The following is an 18,316-nucleotide window of genomic DNA, read 5'->3' on the forward strand; positions in this document are numbered from 1 at the left end:
GCCTTGATGGGTGGTCATTCACAATTATGCCTCCAAAATAATAGATACATTACTGAGATTCAGAAATACATTCCAGTAGAGAAAAAAAAAAGACCTACTTTTACGACACCAATCATAATGATAGAACAATGTCAAATGCATTTTTATCTTCCCGAAGTACATTTCTCGGTGCACCAGCACCAGTGGCGGAACTGGAAATTTAATGTGGGAGTGGCTTGTAAACTGACCATGTATAGACGTCTGGCTTAAGCCTATAGTTTAGAACTAATTTATCACCTCAACCATAAATAGGCGTGAGCATGGATCGGTTTTCACTCCATATGTATCCATATTAATACATTGTGGATTTTAAATTCGGCATCCGCACGCAATCCAACATTCAACGGATTTGCATCTAATGGATGCACGGATGAACTGATCGGTTTTCACTTCTTATTGAGGCATACTCAAATAGTTTGAGGCATACCTAGTGGTGCCAAAATAGGGTCACTAGGTAAAAAAACTCATCACCCCTTAAAAGAAGAAAAGGTTACTTCTTGGTAACATTTACGAATTTGACCGAGTCAATCTTTTCATGTTCCGTTCTTTATGCCCATTGGGCAAAATCAAATATTCTTCTCTCTAAGTTTCCTACTCCAAGTCGACTCGGTTCGGTTACAAAGTCTTTATAAATAGACGGAACCACTGCCTCAACTCCTTCCGATTTTCTTCATCGATATTTTCTTCTTCGCCTCCGGCCCTTTGCCTGATCTCTTTGCTTTTCCGATTCATTAAGAACAAGCTTTTCATATTTTTATCCCTCTCTCACACACACAAGGTAAGCGTTGTTAACAATTCTTTGCTGTTGATTAAGTAGTTTCTGAATGAATTAGGGTTTTTTTTAATGATTTTGGTATTGATTTAGGACATTATCTCAATTATATGTATTTTCCTGTACAATTTAGTTGGTGCTGTTGGATTTGATTTGCAGTCTGATGTTGATGATTCCCTCTGTTTTATTTACAATTTGATATCTAAATTGAATTTAGGGTTTGTACGGTGATTAAATCAGACTCTGATCTGATCTCCTTCAAAACTAGGTCACAATTTTGTGAATGTAATAAAATACAATTTTTGCTGATTGTCAAGTGTGAGAATTCTGGGTTTGTTCATATGGATTACTTGGATCGCTTTGTAACGGATTGGTGAAAACTGTATTTAGGTTGCAGCAGAACTAGAAACTTAAGACTCTGATCTACAGATTTTGTTTAATGATGATTATTATTAGAGTTTGTGCTGTATTTTGAGCACCTCTTGTAATTCTTAATGTTTTGATATCTTTTCTCTTAATGTTTTGATAACTTAGACTTGGGTTTGGACTGAATCTGTGCACACGGGTTCACGGTAGTGTGGTTCTGGGATAAAAAATTTCTTATGGGTTACTTAGATTGAATGGTTATTGTTTTAATGCAGATAACGATGCAGATACTCGTGAAAACTCTAACCGGGAAGACCATTACTCTTGAGGTCGAAAGTTCTGACACCATTGACAATGTTAAAGCCAAGATTCAGGACAAGGAGGGAATCCCCCCAGACCAGCAGAGATTGATTTTTGCTGGTAAACAGCTCGAAGATGGTAGGACTTTGGCTGATTACAACATCCAGAAAGAATCCACTCTCCATCTTGTGTTACGTCTTCGTGGTGGTATGCAGATCTTTGTTAAGACTTTGACTGGCAAGACAATAACTCTTGAGGTGGAGAGCTCTGACACTATTGACAATGTAAAGGCAAAGATTCAGGACAAGGAGGGAATTCCTCCAGACCAACAGAGATTGATTTTTGCTGGTAAACAGCTCGAAGATGGTAGGACTTTGGCTGATTACAACATCCAGAAGGAATCAACCCTTCACCTTGTTCTTCGTCTGCGTGGTGGTATGCAGATTTTTGTGAAGACCCTTACAGGAAAAACCATTACCCTTGAAGTTGAAAGCTCTGATACAATTGATAATGTGAAGGCGAAAATCCAAGACAAGGAAGGAATTCCTCCAGACCAGCAGAGATTGATTTTCGCAGGCAAGCAGCTTGAAGATGGCCGCACACTCGCTGATTACAATATCCAGAAGGAGTCTACACTTCACTTGGTTCTTCGCCTACGTGGTGGTATGCAGATTTTTGTTAAGACCCTTACTGGGAAGACGATCACATTGGAGGTTGAGAGTTCCGATACCATTGACAACATGAAAGCAAAGATTCAAGATAAGGAAGGTATTCCTCCTGATCAGCAGAGGTTGATTTTTGCCGGTAAACAATTGGAAGATGGAAGGACTCTTGCTGATTATAACATTCAGAAAGAATCCACCCTTCACCTTGTCCTCCGTCTTCGTGGTGGTGATTACTGAAAGGCTGCTGTCTTCTGGTGGTTCTCCAGTATGCCTATGAATGTTTTTTATTTTTCTGCTATATTATCGAAGACCAAGTAGTTCTCTCTTTCTGGTTCCGAAACTATGTTATAGATGCTGTTTTATATTCTGTTAACCTTCTTTGCAGTTGGTTGGTTTAAGATTTTGTTAAATGAATTTACCAACTTCTAGTATTTAGAAGTTGGTAGGGTACAAATTTTGGCCTGGGCAGTCTTTCCTGCAATTGACAACAAGGCAACAAGCTGAAGGCAGTTGCAAGTCCTACCAGGTAGTCCTTTGCTTATACCAAATATTTGTACCATGTCTATCCAGGCTACTTGCCAGATACATAGCTTAGACTTTGTGCTTAAATTTACCGTGATCATGCATCTATTGATTAACAGTAATCACTGTATTATCTGCAAGTAGGGTTGCTAGGTGAGACCACTCCAAATACAAGTATATTAAGCATCACATAACTGTAATGAAAAGGAGATGACACAATTAACATAACATGAATCTGTCTTAATTAACTATAGTTACTGCTCCAAATGCTCCAAATAGTTCAATATATAGGCAATCACGATTTAAAGAAAGAGAAGAAAAGTTCTTGGCTGCAAAATATACATATAAATGAAATGGTTTCAACTCGGAAATAGTTGCCCAGAGGATTCATAGTGGCGTACTGGCATGGTGATCATGAAGAACTGAAACATAATTCTGTTGTTGTTCTCCTCTTGATGTTGTGCTAGTTGGATAATCATAATTCAAAGTTCAAGCTAAGAAACAATCCCAAAAAATAGTCAGTTGAATTACTAAACACAAGCCAAGGACTCGATATATTGATGAAATTGGACAGGTACATTCAATTGTCCTCTTGCTGATAGATCATGAAATTTCTCGATCCTCATATCTTTTGGATCATAAGTGACAACTCTTCCCTCTTCTGTCAGCAGCACAACCTTCGTTGAATCTTCTTCTTCTTCCCTCTCTGCAATGAATATGATACGATCCACAAGGACAAATGTAGAACCACAAGGAGACCTAGCATATGGATCTAACCTCGCATTGACATGACCTTTCACCTTCCAGCAGTCGGCAGAATCCAAGTCGAATATGCTGAAACCGCCTGGATCTTTTTCTCAATAAGATAGAAATGGTCCCGAAACTCTGCAATGTAGAAAGTCATCGTATCACGATTTGTATTAACAGGAGTTGGAAGTGGCACTACCCCAACTAATTCATGATCAACATCAAAGTAAGATATTACCCCTTTTCGATCGCACCAGTACAATGAACCATTCCAGAAGATACTAGGAGTCCATAGTATAGCGTCAGCTGGCAGATTCCGTGAATCAAGTTCAGACAACCTCCAAGAAGACGTTTCGGAATTGTAGATTTCAATTCTATAGTCAAGATCACGGTTCCTCCAGAAATATATAACTTTGTAGTATGGGGATTTCAATGGATCGAACGTTAAACTAACGTTCCTAAGATATGGGAACTGAAGACTTCCCATTTCAGATTGAGGTAACACTTTATACTGCTTTGTGAAAGGATTAAAGATGTAATAAGTACGATTACTGCTGTAGCGTGCACGATTACTACATAAGAGTAACCCATTGCATGACTGCACAATCTTAATACCTTCTCTGACAAAGTTTCCTATTTTAAAATCTAGGGTTTTAAAAGGAATATGACTGTCGGTATTACCATCTAAGAAGATGCATCCGTACGTGGGTTTTGTCGTTGAGGATAACTCACAGACCCAAAACAATCCTGCGATTGACAACCTAGGGTTTTGAATGAAATGTTGGTGAACAAATTTTGGGTCATTGATCCAAGATAACCACTGTTTCGATACACATTTGAACATGACTAGAGATTTTGATGGAAAGCGGGTAAGAATTAGAGTTAAGATATCAATATCACTCCCTATAAACGATGCTGCTGATGATGGTAATGATGATGAAGAATTAGAATCATTCAAAATCTTACCTTTTCTTGAGCATCGTCTCCTTCCTCCACCTCTTCTTCTTTGCTTTGATGAAGCCATCTTTACTACTCTATGAATTTCAAGAATAGTTCTAGGGATTATAAATTCTACCAAATTTGTTTCTCAAGTTCAATACCTCCTTCATGCATGATGAAAATGTCAAAATGTGTGAGTTTATATGGTCTTTTTGTTTGTTGTATTTCCTGGGAATTTCAATCCAAAAGAAAACGGATGTAGCGCAGCTGTCTTCCACTCTCACTAAACTTGGCTAACAAGGAAAAAGCATAGCTAGTCATGCACGAAACAGGTAAATCCACTCCACCTAACGTTATTAAAGATGGTTGGTGAAATCAACTTTTCGCTCCTCTCGCTATCGCTGTAGCCCAAATTTGCCCTTGGCATGCTCTAGTCCTGGTGCCATACTGCCATGCAATTAATGGTCCAAATCTGCTCTACTGAAGCCTCTAATAAGAGCATTTTTGGTTGGAGCCTTGGGCGGAATGAAATCGCTAAATACTGCCAAGTCAATGATGCCACGATCACTCTGATTCTGACTCATGTCGAAATCCTTATACTTGGAATAAGAAAAAAAGCCAACCACTATGTCTTGGCTATGTTTGGTCGCGGATACTGAGTATATATCCAGCAAAAGTATTATAAGCAAAGTGTAAAAGTGAGAGCCAAAAATAAGGCGCCATAGTGCTTACGGAAGTGATTTTTCCATCAGTTTTCTGGGCATTGTAGTTGTTATGTTCGATTATGTTCAGTCTTGCCATAAGCATACATGGTGATTGGTGTCTATGCATCTACCGAATAAATGGACCGACATGCAAACACTTAATAAGTTGTGAGGCTGCACTTCCCAGCAAGATAAAATTTGCAAACCTTAGAAATATTATTAACCAGACGACATAAGTACCACCAATAATACAAAACACAAGATAAATTTGAATCTAAGATAATGCACAAAACTAATAATATTCTTATGGGGTATAGTATTCTACTTAATTCACAGGGGAAAGATTGGGAGTGAAAACAACATCCCAGATATCCCTACATGATGAAGGGGTTTTTAAATGAATCATGCGACTGCTATAACTCTTCTTCTTCCAATTGTAATAATAGAAGTGATCATCGTCTGTGCATCCCACCATGAACAAGTCTGTTCCGGGAATGTGTCGATTTTTATTCCATCGAGGTTTACAATCGATAGGCGGCTTTGAGAAGGTCTCTTCCATCCCATAATAATTACAGCTATTCTTGTCTTGTTCATAAAATATGTACATCTTTGTTGATGTTTTACGCACAACTAACAAAGCTAAACGGCCATCTATGTTGATTAAACTAGCAGGAGGATAAGGGAAGTTACCGTTGATTGGATGAGGAAGCAGTATGTTTATTTGCTTAAACTTTTCACTCGCAACGTCGAATTGAATAATACATGGATCTCCATAGTAGTCATACTGAAACTGCAGCCAACAAATAAAACCATTCACATGAACAGATTCTACAATGCCATTATACTGACACTTTCCATTAAGATGTGGGACGAGGGCATCAATCCTTCTCCACGAATTGCGTCCTATTGTTAAGACCTCGCAAACCAGCTCATTAGTTGTTGCAGTATAATTCCACACTGAAACCACTTTGTGTTCCTTTGCTACAGGATCATATCCCATTCCAAACCTATTTAAAGAAAAGGCTGAGTGTTTGGTTACTGTTGACCTTATCCATGGTGTTGATTCTCTGGTGCTAATGTTATGTATGCAAACACGGCGTTTACTCTGGTCCATGGCACATATCAACCCATTAGTCGTGCAAAAAACACCTTTCTTTATTGTAAATGAGTAGTATTTCCTTTTAGGCATAGCTCCAACACCTGTTACACATCCATATTCTTCTTCATCAGACGGGCAGAAGTAACTCCATTGATATCAAATAATTGTTTCCATGATTCGTTAACCTCCCCATACGTACAAGCGATACACGATTTGTTGTTTTTGAAAGAGAGTAGTGTAAATCAATGACATGGTGATCTTTCTGGATTATTGATTTCCAATGTTTGCATACACAATTGAACCTCATGAGCGATGTGACCGGAAGTCTACTCAATATCTCAGAAAGTATCCCCTCGACATCCCATAATAAAATTGGGGATGTCTCACACGCTTGCTGTTGAACAACTTGATGATCATCAAGATGTTTCTCGTTTTTGTGTTGCTTTTGTTTCTTCTTTTTGTTTTGCTTCTGTTTCTTGTTTTTCTGTTTCATACATTTGCCATGCTGCTTCTTCATCTTGCAGCTTGTTCTCTAACTACGCAAACTTCCTACCTGGGGAATAGGGTTTTGTGTTAATAGTTATACACAGAAATTTACTTTCACCCGCGGGTTATTTCCTTCCATAGGGGTCCAACTCCGAGCAATCCGGTGATATTATTCCTTGGCTAGGTCCCTGTGATGATCAGAATGTTGTGTCAACGAGTACTGAATAATGTTCAGATCTTTCCTGCAATTATCAACAAGCTGAAGGCAGTTGGGCAAGTCGTACCAGGTAGTCCTTTTCTTATACCAAATATTTGTACCTTGTACCATATCTATTCAGGATACTTGCTAAATTTACAGCTTAGACTTTTAAATTTGGCAGGATCATGCATCTACAATGACAGTAATCACTGTTGCTAGGTGAGACCACTCCTAATACAAAGTATATTAAGCATCACATAACTGTAATGAAAAGGAGATTACACAATTAACACAACATGGATCTGTCCTAATTAGCTACAGTTAATATACTGCTCCAAATAGTTCAAAAGGCAATCACGATCTAAAGAAAAAGAAGGAAAGTTATTGGCTGCAAAATATACATATAAAAGAGATGGCTTCAACTCGGGAATAGTTGACCAGAGGATCCACAGTGGCATGGTGATCATGATGAAATGAAACATAATTCTGTTGTTGTGGTTGTTGTTCTCCTCTTGATGTTGTACTAGTTGGATAATCATTATTCAAGTTCAAGCTGAGAAACAATCCCAAAAAATAGTCACTTAAATGACTAAACACAAGCTAAGGACTCGATATATTGATGATTTGGACAGATACATCAAATTGTCGTTCTGCTGATAGATCATGAATTTTCTCGATCCTCGTACAGTTTCTTGCAATCAAGTCTTTTTTTTGCAGAACCCTGAATCCGCTTGGTTCGTTTAGATCTGCTAGCACAGGTGAACTTGTGACCTAAGATTCACTGTGGGGGTGGGGGGGGGGGGTGTACTTGGAAAGATAATACTTTTTTTTTTCATGGAAATCACTTCAGGCTTCTTATTAGCAATTATAAGTAAGAACTAACATAACCATGAATGATGAATCCGGTATGAACTTGATACGCAACAAGCCTCTCTCAATCAATTACTCCGAAGTATGTGGGTTGTATAGGAGTCATCAAAGACATGTCTACAGATCTTGTCAATTTTTGACAACCAAAGATCATTCTAAACTTGAGCAATATTTCCTGACAGTGACAGCAAAATTCTGGAAACCAAAGGGGAGTAGTATCCTCGAAGAAGTACACGGAAAATAACCAACAAATGCGTGAGATCCATTTGTAAACCTCAAAGAAAGTACAGTTCCATCTTTTCCCCACAATATATATAGGTCATCAGAGTAGATCTAAACAAGAAGTGGTAAGCACTAACAACCTGCAGGAGTGAAACCTGAAACTGCATTTTGGTTCATTATAAGGAGAGTTCCCAATATAAAGAGGAAATAATGATTCCTAATCATGTAAGGCTTCTCTAGAAAGAGGTTAGCAAAAGCCATAATCTATGTTATATTTTCGAACCATAAGGCTAAGTCTTATGTGCTAGATTGGAGGTGCTAGATTAGCACTTAAGGGTTGCAATTCAAAAAAAAAAGTGTGGCAAAAAAGTTAACGCGAGTTCTCTCTCCTACCATTTGCTAGCATGTGAACTAGCATGCTAGATAGTTTCGTTGAATGATTCAGCGCTGAGAAAACCACATTTTCGTTGAATGGTTCAGCGCTGGACAATATATCTTTGAATCTGACGGTTGAGATTTAAAGCGCTGGACCATTCATCGCTGGGCGCTGAATGGTTCATCGCTGGGCTGGCGTGGACTGCTAATCTAACTGCTAGATTAGCACTCCCATAAGACTTAGGTGGTTTTGCTAGCTGACATGGACTGCTAATCTAGCTGCTAGATTAGCACCCATAAGACTTAGCCTAACCACATTAATAACCAAACACAAAGAAGCCCACCATTTGGGTCTCTCAAGAGAAACTGGACTTCATGACTACTTCAGAAAGCTATCTACTATGCAGAGAGATTAGAATCCAAAAAACAGTAGAGTAAAGATGCATTGAAGGAAAGAGTTGCACAGAAATTAACTCAACCAAAGAGATGGAACCAAAAACAAAGTAATTCACATTTATATCATCTTCAATCCTGAACGATGATACCTATTCAAAGATACCCTAAATTTTGCTGAATCACTGAAGTATATACCATCCATGTTTGGTATTGAAAGATGTTGAACTGCAAAGTATATAATCTTCAGCATTGAAAGATACACCCAATTCTAATTCATTTCACTTCTAATTACGAAAAGCCAGCTAAGGACACGTTAAATCAAAACCCCATACCCATGATAACCTTAAGAATCATCAAAAGTCAATAGTCATCCAAACCCATTTAGGAAATAAACACTAAAAAACATATGCAATATACGCAAACATACGTATAGTAATCCTCCTAAATGAAAAATTACCCTGATTCACGAGCCATATTCTCTATCATATAACCTTAAACACGGAAGATGATGTTTCAAATCCAAAAAAATAAGCTTATAAGATGACTAGAAAACCACATACAAGCTATAAAAGTAAGATACTAATAAGCATACAAGATATAAAACGGCAGTGTAAATGAAACACAGGATTCATAGTGGCATGGTGATCATGAAGAAATGAAACATAATTCTGATGTTGTGGTTGCTGTTCTCCTATTGATGATGTACTAGTTGGATAATCATAATTCCAGTTCAAGCTAAGAAACAATCCCAAGAAATAGTCACTTAAATGACTAAACACAAGCTAAGGACTCGATATATTGATGAAACCGGACAGTTATATTCAACTGTTGTCCTGCTGATAGGTCATGAATCTTCTCGAAGCTCATACCTTTTAGATCATAAGTGACAACACTTCTATCTTTTGTTAGCAGCACAACCCTTGTTGACTCATTTTCTTCTTCTCTCTCCGTAATGAATATGATAAAATCCGTATTAAGACCTCTTATAATAGAACTATAAGGAGACCCAGCATATGGATTTAACCTCACATCGACCGCACCTTTCACGTTCCAGCAGTTAGCGGAATCCAACTCGAATATGTTGAAAGTGAAACGACCATGATCTTTCTCAATAAGATAGAAATGGCCCCGAAACTCAGCAATGTCGAAAGTCTTAGTATCATGATTTGTATGTGCAGAACTTGGAAGTGGCACTGCCCCATCTAATCCTTGATCAATATCAAAGTAACATATAAATCCTTGGAAGTCGCACCAGTACAACGAACCATTCCAGAAGATGCAATGAGTCCATCGAAATGCTTTAGCTGGCAGACTACATGAATCAAATCCAGACAACCTCCAAGAAGACGTTTCGGAATCGTAGATTTCAATTCTATATTTAGAATCACGGTTGCTCCAGAAACATATAACTTTGTAGTATGGGGATTTCAGTGGATCGAACGCTAAACTAACATTTCTAAGATATGGGAAACCACAAATTCTCATTCGGGACCGAGGCAAAACTCTGTACTGGTTTGTGAAAGGATTGAAGATGTAATACGTACGATCACGATTTCGGGATTTACAATCACTACATAAGAGTAACCCATTGCAAGATTGCACAATCGTAATACCTTCTCTGACTAATCTCCATATTTTAAAACCTATGGTTTCAAAAGGGACATAACTATTGATATTTCCATCTAAGAAAATGTAATCATATATGGGTTTCTCTCTCGAGCCCGAATCAAAATCACTGCCCCAGAGCAATCCTGTGATAGAGAATTTAGGGTTTTGGATGAAATGTTTGTGAACAAATTTGGGGTCATTGATCAAGGACAACCACTGTTTCGATACAGATTTGAACATAAGTAGAGATTTTGATGGTATGCGGGTAAGAATCAGCGTTAAGATATCAACATCACTACCTATAAACGATGCTGCTGGTGATAGTAATGGTGATGAAGAATTAGAATCATTTAAAATATTACCTTTTCTTGTGCTTCTTCTTCCTCTTCTTCTTTTCTTTGTTGAAGAAGACATCTTTGCTCTGGAATTCAAGCTTAGTAAGTTCTTTGTTTCTGAAGATACCTCCCCCAAACCAAAAGAAATCAACTCAACTCTCTGTAGTTTGCAATTTTTTATGCATATATATAGACGACCAACAATGCAGCTGGACACAAAAGGATGCAACAGCTGTCTTCCACTCCCACTAAACTTGGCTAATAAGGCAAATGCGTGAACCTCATTGCTGCTAGCTGCTCTGCACGAAATAGTAAAAAGGTAACCCAATTCCAACTACCCTTATTAAAGATGGTGATGTCAATTTTCCCTCCTCACTAGCACTACAGCCAAATTTGCAAGGTACGGTAAAAAAAATAATGAAATAAAAGTAATTTATGTTAGTAAAAATCGCGCATACCGAGTAAAAATCAAACATACATACTGTTTTTTTAAGATCCATGGCCATGATCCTTTTACCAATCTATTCCCATCCGAAAAACGCTGATTTTAATTGTGACTTTGTTGATGAAAATATTTATTTTTTTACCATTTTTATTAGAGAAGAAGAAAGCTTTTACCACAATCTTTTAAGGAAAAGAAGAAGCAGGTACGTAAAGAAATAGCCGCTTCTAGTTAAATACCCATAAATAGTCACTAGCTTTTTATTGATTTGGCAAACAATCCTTACACTAAAAAAGTCACTTTAGTAGTAGGTTAAGTTTAAGGTACCAAAATGTACATATTATTTATGAGCTTAAACCAACCACCAATCTGATCTTTCTTACATGACTTCATGAGATTGATAAGATAAAACTTGTATTCATTCAAATTTATTAAAGAAAATTTCAACTTCTAGAAAAATATAATTAGTAATCAGTAACTTGCTTATTAGTCGTCTTACTTACGTCGGTTCTAAAACTAGTGATAGTGGATGTTAATTGGTCTTCTTTTATGGAGTGCCGTGCTTGTTTTTGCAAGTACAGAGATGATGCATGAGGAGGTGAACGGGTTGTTATCCTGCAAGCATTTCCTCCACATTACTAACCCTCTTTGGAGATCTTCCCACTAGCTTAATGCTTCACAGTTCTCGGGCCAACTTGATTCCTTGTAAATACGATGTAGGCTCTAATAGCCATGCTGCTTCACATTAAACTTCGATGATTAACATTGGGGGATACTTTATAGCAGAGCATATATTTCCCCATGAAGGTTATGGTGATTGCTCTTGTATCACATTTTGATGTGGTCTCCTCCGAAGACCTAACTGGACGCATTCAATAGGTTTTTCCCTCAAAAGAAAATTCTGCATAAGCAGAAAGAACACTCTCCAAAACTGAAAGCAAGATTAGGTTTTAAATCCAATGATTCCATCTCCCTAAACAAAGCCAGAGCTTCTCTCCGATAACCATTTTGACAATACCCAGATATTATCACAGCCCAACTAACAACGTTCCTTCTCGCCATCTCATCAAAAAGACGTCGCGCCTCATCCAAATAACCTGCTCGAACAAGACCGCCAATTATACTATTCCAAGAAACCTCATTTCTTTCAGGAATCTTTCAAAAACACCCAGTGCTTCTAAAAATATCTACCCACTAATCAATGAGTTCCACGTTACAACATCCCTGTGAGTACATTCATCAAATACTTCCTTTCCACCATCTAATTTACCACAAGCCGAGTAAAACTGGATCACTGAATTACCAAAATTCTGCCAATCCAACCAATTACCATCACCACCTGTACCTCCGCCACCACCTCCTAGACCACTGCCTACAATTCCACCACCTATTCTTCCTTCGTCGCCAATTACAATCAAACCTCGTTTATAAACCACCTCCAACTCCACCCCACCCACCCCCCACCGCCAGTTTCATCAATTCCACCTCCTGGTTCACCACACGTCCCCCCAAATTCCACCACCTACATCCCCCCGATTAATTCCATATCCTGGGTTGTAGGGGGGTTGGTATTGGCGCTGGAGCAGGTCATAATGGTGGGAGAAGTAAAAGGAGAGTTGAATTCTATAGGTAAACGGAGCATCGTACATGCACGTTTTAATCATGAATACTTTTGACCCCACCGGACACCGGAAATAATTCAGTACGTTGTCCGGCGACTCCAATGGGATTAAGAAATAAAAATATTTGCTTATTTATGAGCCACTATGGGATAACCAAATAAGCATATTAATTGTCCGGGTATTTTAGAAATTGCGGGCTTATTGCGTTTGGAACATTTCGAACAATTTTCCAACCTAACTCAAGGATTAACCTGTTAGCACAGGTCAGTCATTTTTGCAGAAGCCAGTTTCCAACTAAGGGAGCTTGTGAAATCCAACCATAAACCTCGAAACCTGAAGGGGTGAAATCCAATCATAAACCTCAACCTAGTCACCAGTCATCAGACTTCACAAGGAGATCCAAATATAAATAGGAAATCAAGTTCTCTAATCTCTAATCTCTAATCATGTAATGGATCCTTCTATGCTATATTTTTAAACCTTAACCACAAAAACTCATTCAGAAACATGCAAATATAAAGAAGCCCATTTTTAAACCTTAACCACAAAAACTCATTCATAACCATACAAATATAAAGAAGCCCACCAATTGGGTCTCTGGGTGACGAAAAGTGAAAACAAGAGAGTATGCAGAGATTGGCGCACAAATCAATAAACCAACAAACTCTCATCATACTACAAGAAAACCAACTAAATCAAATTTGTTTCGATTCATCAGACCAAAAGCCATCTAAATACGCAGATAATCGTTGTTCAGAAACTAATTTCAACATTACAGAACTATTTAACTTGAATTAGCTGTTGTTATAATTAAAAGATAATCCTAAAACATGAATCATCATCATAATTAAAAGAAAAGTTAAAATCATGGCACCATACAAGCTAAGGACTATGATACTACGCATACAAGAGATAAAATGGCAGCATACGTTGCACAACAAGAAAAAACAAAAATAACACAAGTCCTAAATTGAAAACGAAGCAGCATTCATCTTCAATCCTAATCCTAAACAATGATACCCATTTGAACAAACACTAAACCTAGTTTGCAGAATCACTGAAGTATATACATTGCAGAATCACTGAAGTATATACAAAATGATGGTAAACTACAACAAAGTATATCCGTGATAACACTGAGAATCCCATACCCTTGATAACCTTGAAAATCAACTATGCAGAAAGATTGGCGATGGAAATCGAAAAAGCACAAAAACATGCACACATCAATAAACCAACAAACTCTTTTACAACTACAAGAAAACAAACCAAATCCAATTCATTTCAATTCAAGTGACAAAAAGCCATCTAAGGACCTTATACCAGAACCCCGTTAACAACCTCCCACACAGATAACAAAGGTGTTCGGAAATCTTATTTCAACAATACAACTGATTGACTGTTGTTATCAATAGCATAAAAGAATCACAAATTACCCCAATTCACAAGCCCTATTACCTACCAATCCATGTTGCATTTGAATCTTGATAACAGAAGAAAATGTGTAGAGTCAGAAACAAAAGTTCAAATCATGGCAAGAAAACCACTTACAGGCTAAAAACTAAGATACTAGTGTACATGTACAATAAGAAAAAGCAGAAATAAAAGAAGTCCCAAATTGAAAACAAAGTATACATCGTCAATGCTAAACGATGATACCCATTCGAAGAGACGCTAAACTTAGTTCTGAAGTACATACAATCATTGGTATTGAAAGATGCTAAACTACCAAGTATATCATCAGTATTGAAAGATGACACCCAATTCCAACTCATTTCACTTGCAATTACTAAAAGCTATCTACGGACACATTAAATCAAAATCACATACCCATGATAACCTTAGGAATCATGTACACATTCTGCTTCCTAATACTAAACTGAAACATCATTAGTCATCCAAACCCACTGAGGAAATCTTATCAATATCAAAAGTACACAGACCAAAATTGGTCATGAGTTTCAACTAACCACCACCAGTTGATCCATGTACTTTTGGTATCAACTCAGACACCCAAGTCAACCTTACTATATGTGTTATACCTGAGTCGTTCATATTCTACCAGTACACAACCATTCATCTTGGATTGTTTGTATAGTAACCCCCCTAAAACGTATAACAAATCACCCTGTATCACAAGCCCTATTCCCTACTAAAACCATACTGCATCTTAAACACAGGAGATAATTTTCAAATCCGAGAAAATAAGTTTACAAGCTAGAAAATCACTTGCAAGATATAAAACTAAGATACTGATACTGAGCAAACAAGATAAAAATGGCAGTTTAAATGCATAACAAAGAAAAATATAGCAGAAATAACATTTCATAAGTCTTAGATTGAAGATAAACACCAAGTACCAAACACAAATTTGCAACTAAAAATCCATCTGTTGTGGAAACAGATCAAAATAAAGTAAGCTTAGTTACAAATTTTAAAGAACAATAATCCGATTTATCTCCCTTTCCACCATCTTCCATCAAAAAAACCCTAAATCCTAAAGTAAACTAAACATCATCCATAACCCCACCACACGATATCCTTCAAATAACAAGAGGTGAAGTGAAAAACTGCATCTACCTTAAAACCCTAGCTTGGTTCTGCGCCAGTGCCTGCGCTTAGCATTGTACCTACAAAAACAAACAAACAAAATCAGAAAAATACTCAACATATGAAGAAGAAGAAGAACAAATCTGAAGGAACAAAAAAACAAAAACAAAAAAAACAGATCTAAGAAGAAGAAGATGAAGAAGAGAGCTGAAGAAGAAGAAGCAGAAACACAAACCTGATGGTGTTATCAGTTCTCATACGGATCCAATTAGGGATAGGTCTGTTTTGCCTCATCTTCTTAGCGAGCTTCTTCTTGATCATAAATGACTTGTGGGAAGGCTGCAAAAACGTAAATCAAAATCAAATTAGTAGTGAAATCATCACTGAAACTGAATCAAAAAGGAAGAACATCGCTGAAATAGAACCAGAAAGGAAGAAGAAGAAGGGAGATTGAAGAGAGAGATACCATTTTCGCTTCTTTGGTGCGGCCGCTGAGGAAGAAGCAAAGTGAGAATGAAGAGAAATTAGGTTAGGGTTTCTTCTTTATATACGCAGTGTGGGTTTAGAGTCTTGTCCGGGTAACCTAAAGCCAAGCCCATTAAGGGCATGCTTTCATGAAGGGCGCTGCCGCGGTGGTGGGTGCCTAAATACGTCCCCTCAAGTTGTGTGGGTTAGCTTGGACGGTCAAAATCACAACAAAATTTTTACTACTTAGAGCAACCACATTCATGGAGTCCATCAAATACCAAAAATCAGACTAAATACTAAACAAAAATTTGGCATTTTCAGCGTTCAAACACAACGGGAGAAGACTAAAATTAGTCCGAACGTTGATATAAAGCCCGTACGCTGGTTGAACACCAATATAATCCAAGCCTGATGGGGATGTTAATTTATTGAAACGTATGCTATGCTTACGCCCCAACTCAAACGTTAATATAACTTGCGCCTGCAAAAGGAAACGTTATTACAAGTAACGCCTAACACTAAACGGACTTTATATTTACGTCTAACACTAGACGTATATTATATCTACGCCCCACTAAGTTTAGTTTTAGTCTGGGTCGGCGACCATTTTTTATTCCAAACCCTAAAAAATCAGACTATATTTACCTTCAGTCCCTTCCACTGTGATTGCTTCACAGACCAAATATAGGTATGGTCGCCCAATTTAGTCGTGATTGTGGATGCTCTTAGCAATGGTAGCGACTAATACAACTCACTTTTTGGTTAAATACAACTCACGTTTTACTTCTCGGTTTTCTTAAAACAAAAGGGATAAATACAACCCATATGCCAAATAGATCGGTCTTCTATTATTTTGCATTTTTCTTTCCATTTGTTTTTTCGCTACTTTTGTATGCAAGCGAGAAAGAGTAAGATCAAAGAGCATGAACAATATGGATGATAATAATCTCATTAAAAGATGATGCAGATAGTATAAAAATCGATGTTTTGTCAATGGAATATGAATATTATGGTGTAAGTTTGTACTCTACTTACTACAATTGGAAACTGGGAAAAATATCGTAAATCTGGTTGTCGATGAACGCAGCAACAAAGAAACTAATCTTTACAATTGGAAATCAGAAAACCAAAGATCGTAAATCTGGTTCCTAATGAACGTTGTCGCTAAGAAACTAATCTAATATTATTTGATTCAGCAAGAAGACAAGGGTTATTCCACATTTAATAGTAATCGGGTAACTCTAATGGTCAGATTGTGAACATTTGTCATTATCTGAGCGGATACTAAGCACCCAATCGACTGGTAACTAAATACACCTAATCAGACAGCAGCTAAACACACCCAAAACAATATTAAGGGCAGACAGGGTGCTCAATGCACATGAAAGACTGTGACATTGTCAATACCCTAAACAGTATCCTTGTCCTCAAGGATAAAAATTTGATGGTGAGATTTGATGGTAGATAAGTCTTCTGAAGTGGCATCTTCTGGTGAAGAGTTTTTCCATTGAATCGATAGTTGTCTAACAAATATCTTCCTAATTAGAATTGTTCTTGATTTGAGCACTGTCTTTGGCCTCATATTACTTGACCTTCATGGTCAACAATAGGCAATATATGAGAGGAATGTGCTGCTTACCAATGTGCTTCTTAAGCTGAGAAACATGAAAATTGGATGGATTCTAGCATGAGATGGCAATTGGAGCTTGTATGCCACGGAGCCAATCTTCTGTAAGATTTGGAATGGTCCATAAAATTTGGATGAAAGCTTAAAGTTATTTCTCAAAGAAACTGAAGCTTGCATATAAGGTTGAAGTTTTAAGTAAACTCGGTCCCCTACATCAAAAGTCCTATCTGTTTTACTTTTATCAGTAAAAACCTTCTTTCTTTCTTGTGTTTTGTGGATGGATTCCTTCGAAATTTCAAGAATTGCATCTCTTTCTTTTAAGTATATTTCTACAGCAGCAGAAGTTGTTGTAATAGAGGGAAAAGCCATGTAGAGAGGCAAATAACCATACAAAGCTTGAAAGGGGTACATTTTGAGAATTCTATGATAATTAGTATCGTACCACCATTCATCAAGAGAGAGACACTGACACCATTTACTAGGTTTGTGACCAGTAATGCATCATAACTAAGTTTCTAAGAAAGAAAATTGACCCTCTCTGATTGACCATCGGTTTGAGGATGATAAGTTGTACTGAGATTTAAGCTAGTTCCCAAATACTTAAACAAATCTTTCCAGAAATTTCCAGTAAAAACTATATTTCTGTCAGAAACAGTAGAAGAAAGTAAGCCATGGATTTGAATACACGATCTAAGAAAGCTTTGCCAACTGAAGCAGCTGTATAGGGATGTTATAAATCTAAGAAATGGTTGTATTTGGTGAGTCTATCCATATTCACTACGATAACACTTTTTCTCACTTTATGGAAGTCCTTCAAGGAGGTCCGTTGTGATGTGTTGCCAAGCATGCTCAGGAATAGGTAGTGGTTGAAGTATCCCAAAAGAAAATCTGCTCTCACATATGTTCCTTTGGCAAATGTCACATTTAGGCACAAAAAGAAGTATGTCATTTTTCATATGAAGC

At 37.4% G+C, this 18,316-nt stretch overlaps 4 protein-coding genes across 4 annotated transcripts; 1 reads left to right on the forward strand and 3 right to left on the reverse strand.

Moving 5' to 3' along the window:
* The first annotated feature begins 669 nt into the window (after positions 1-669).
* LOC113326050 (polyubiquitin-like) lies at positions 670-2,667 on the forward strand. The gene is made up of 2 exons (XM_026573853.1): positions 670-817; positions 1,453-2,667. The coding sequence occupies exon 2, from the start codon at positions 1,459-1,461 to the stop codon at positions 2,377-2,379; it is 921 nt and encodes a 306-aa protein (XP_026429638.1). The 5' UTR covers positions 670-817; positions 1,453-1,458; the 3' UTR covers positions 2,380-2,667.
* Positions 2,668-3,460: 793 nt separating this feature from the next.
* LOC113326895 (F-box protein At5g07610-like) lies at positions 3,461-4,435 on the reverse strand. The gene has a single exon (XM_026574561.1). The coding sequence runs from the start codon at positions 4,433-4,435 to the stop codon at positions 3,461-3,463; it is 975 nt and encodes a 324-aa protein (XP_026430346.1).
* A 5,037-nt stretch (positions 4,436-9,472) lies between these two features.
* On the reverse strand, positions 9,473-10,723 carry LOC113326896 (F-box protein At5g07610-like). Its single transcript, XM_026574562.1, has one exon. The coding sequence runs from the start codon at positions 10,721-10,723 to the stop codon at positions 9,473-9,475; it is 1,251 nt and encodes a 416-aa protein (XP_026430347.1).
* A 4,279-nt stretch (positions 10,724-15,002) lies between these two features.
* Positions 15,003-15,862, reverse strand: LOC113326563 (60S ribosomal protein L39-1-like). The gene is made up of 3 exons (XM_026574263.1): positions 15,725-15,862; positions 15,494-15,597; positions 15,003-15,338 (listed from the first exon to the last, which is right to left on the reverse strand). The coding sequence occupies exons 1-3, from the start codon at positions 15,725-15,727 to the stop codon at positions 15,290-15,292; spliced, it is 156 nt and encodes a 51-aa protein (XP_026430048.1). The 5' UTR covers positions 15,728-15,862; the 3' UTR covers positions 15,003-15,289.
* Between the last annotated feature and the right edge of the window lie 2,454 nt (positions 15,863-18,316).

The sequence above is a fragment of the Papaver somniferum genome, unplaced genomic scaffold (genome assembly GCF_003573695.1).
Source record: "Papaver somniferum cultivar HN1 unplaced genomic scaffold, ASM357369v1 unplaced-scaffold_10, whole genome shotgun sequence".
Classification (NCBI taxonomy): Eukaryota; Viridiplantae; Streptophyta; class Magnoliopsida; order Ranunculales; family Papaveraceae; genus Papaver; species Papaver somniferum.

Bases quoted from the DNA above. Each gene is read 5' to 3' on its own strand.
- LOC113326050 (XM_026573853.1), top strand. From the start codon at position 1,459: ATGCAGATACTCGTGAAAACTCTAACCGGGAAGACCATTACTCTTGAG.
- LOC113326895 (XM_026574561.1), bottom strand. From the start codon at position 4,435: ATGGCTTCATCAAAGCAAAGAAGAAGAGGTGGAGGAAGGAGACGATGC.
- LOC113326896 (XM_026574562.1), bottom strand. From the start codon at position 10,723: ATGTCTTCTTCAACAAAGAAAAGAAGAAGAGGAAGAAGAAGCACAAGA.
- LOC113326563 (XM_026574263.1), bottom strand. The intron at 15,339-15,493 runs GTTTGTGTTTCT...TTGTTTTTGTAG, and splicing joins AGAACTGATAACACCATCAG to GTACAATGCTAAGCGCAGGC.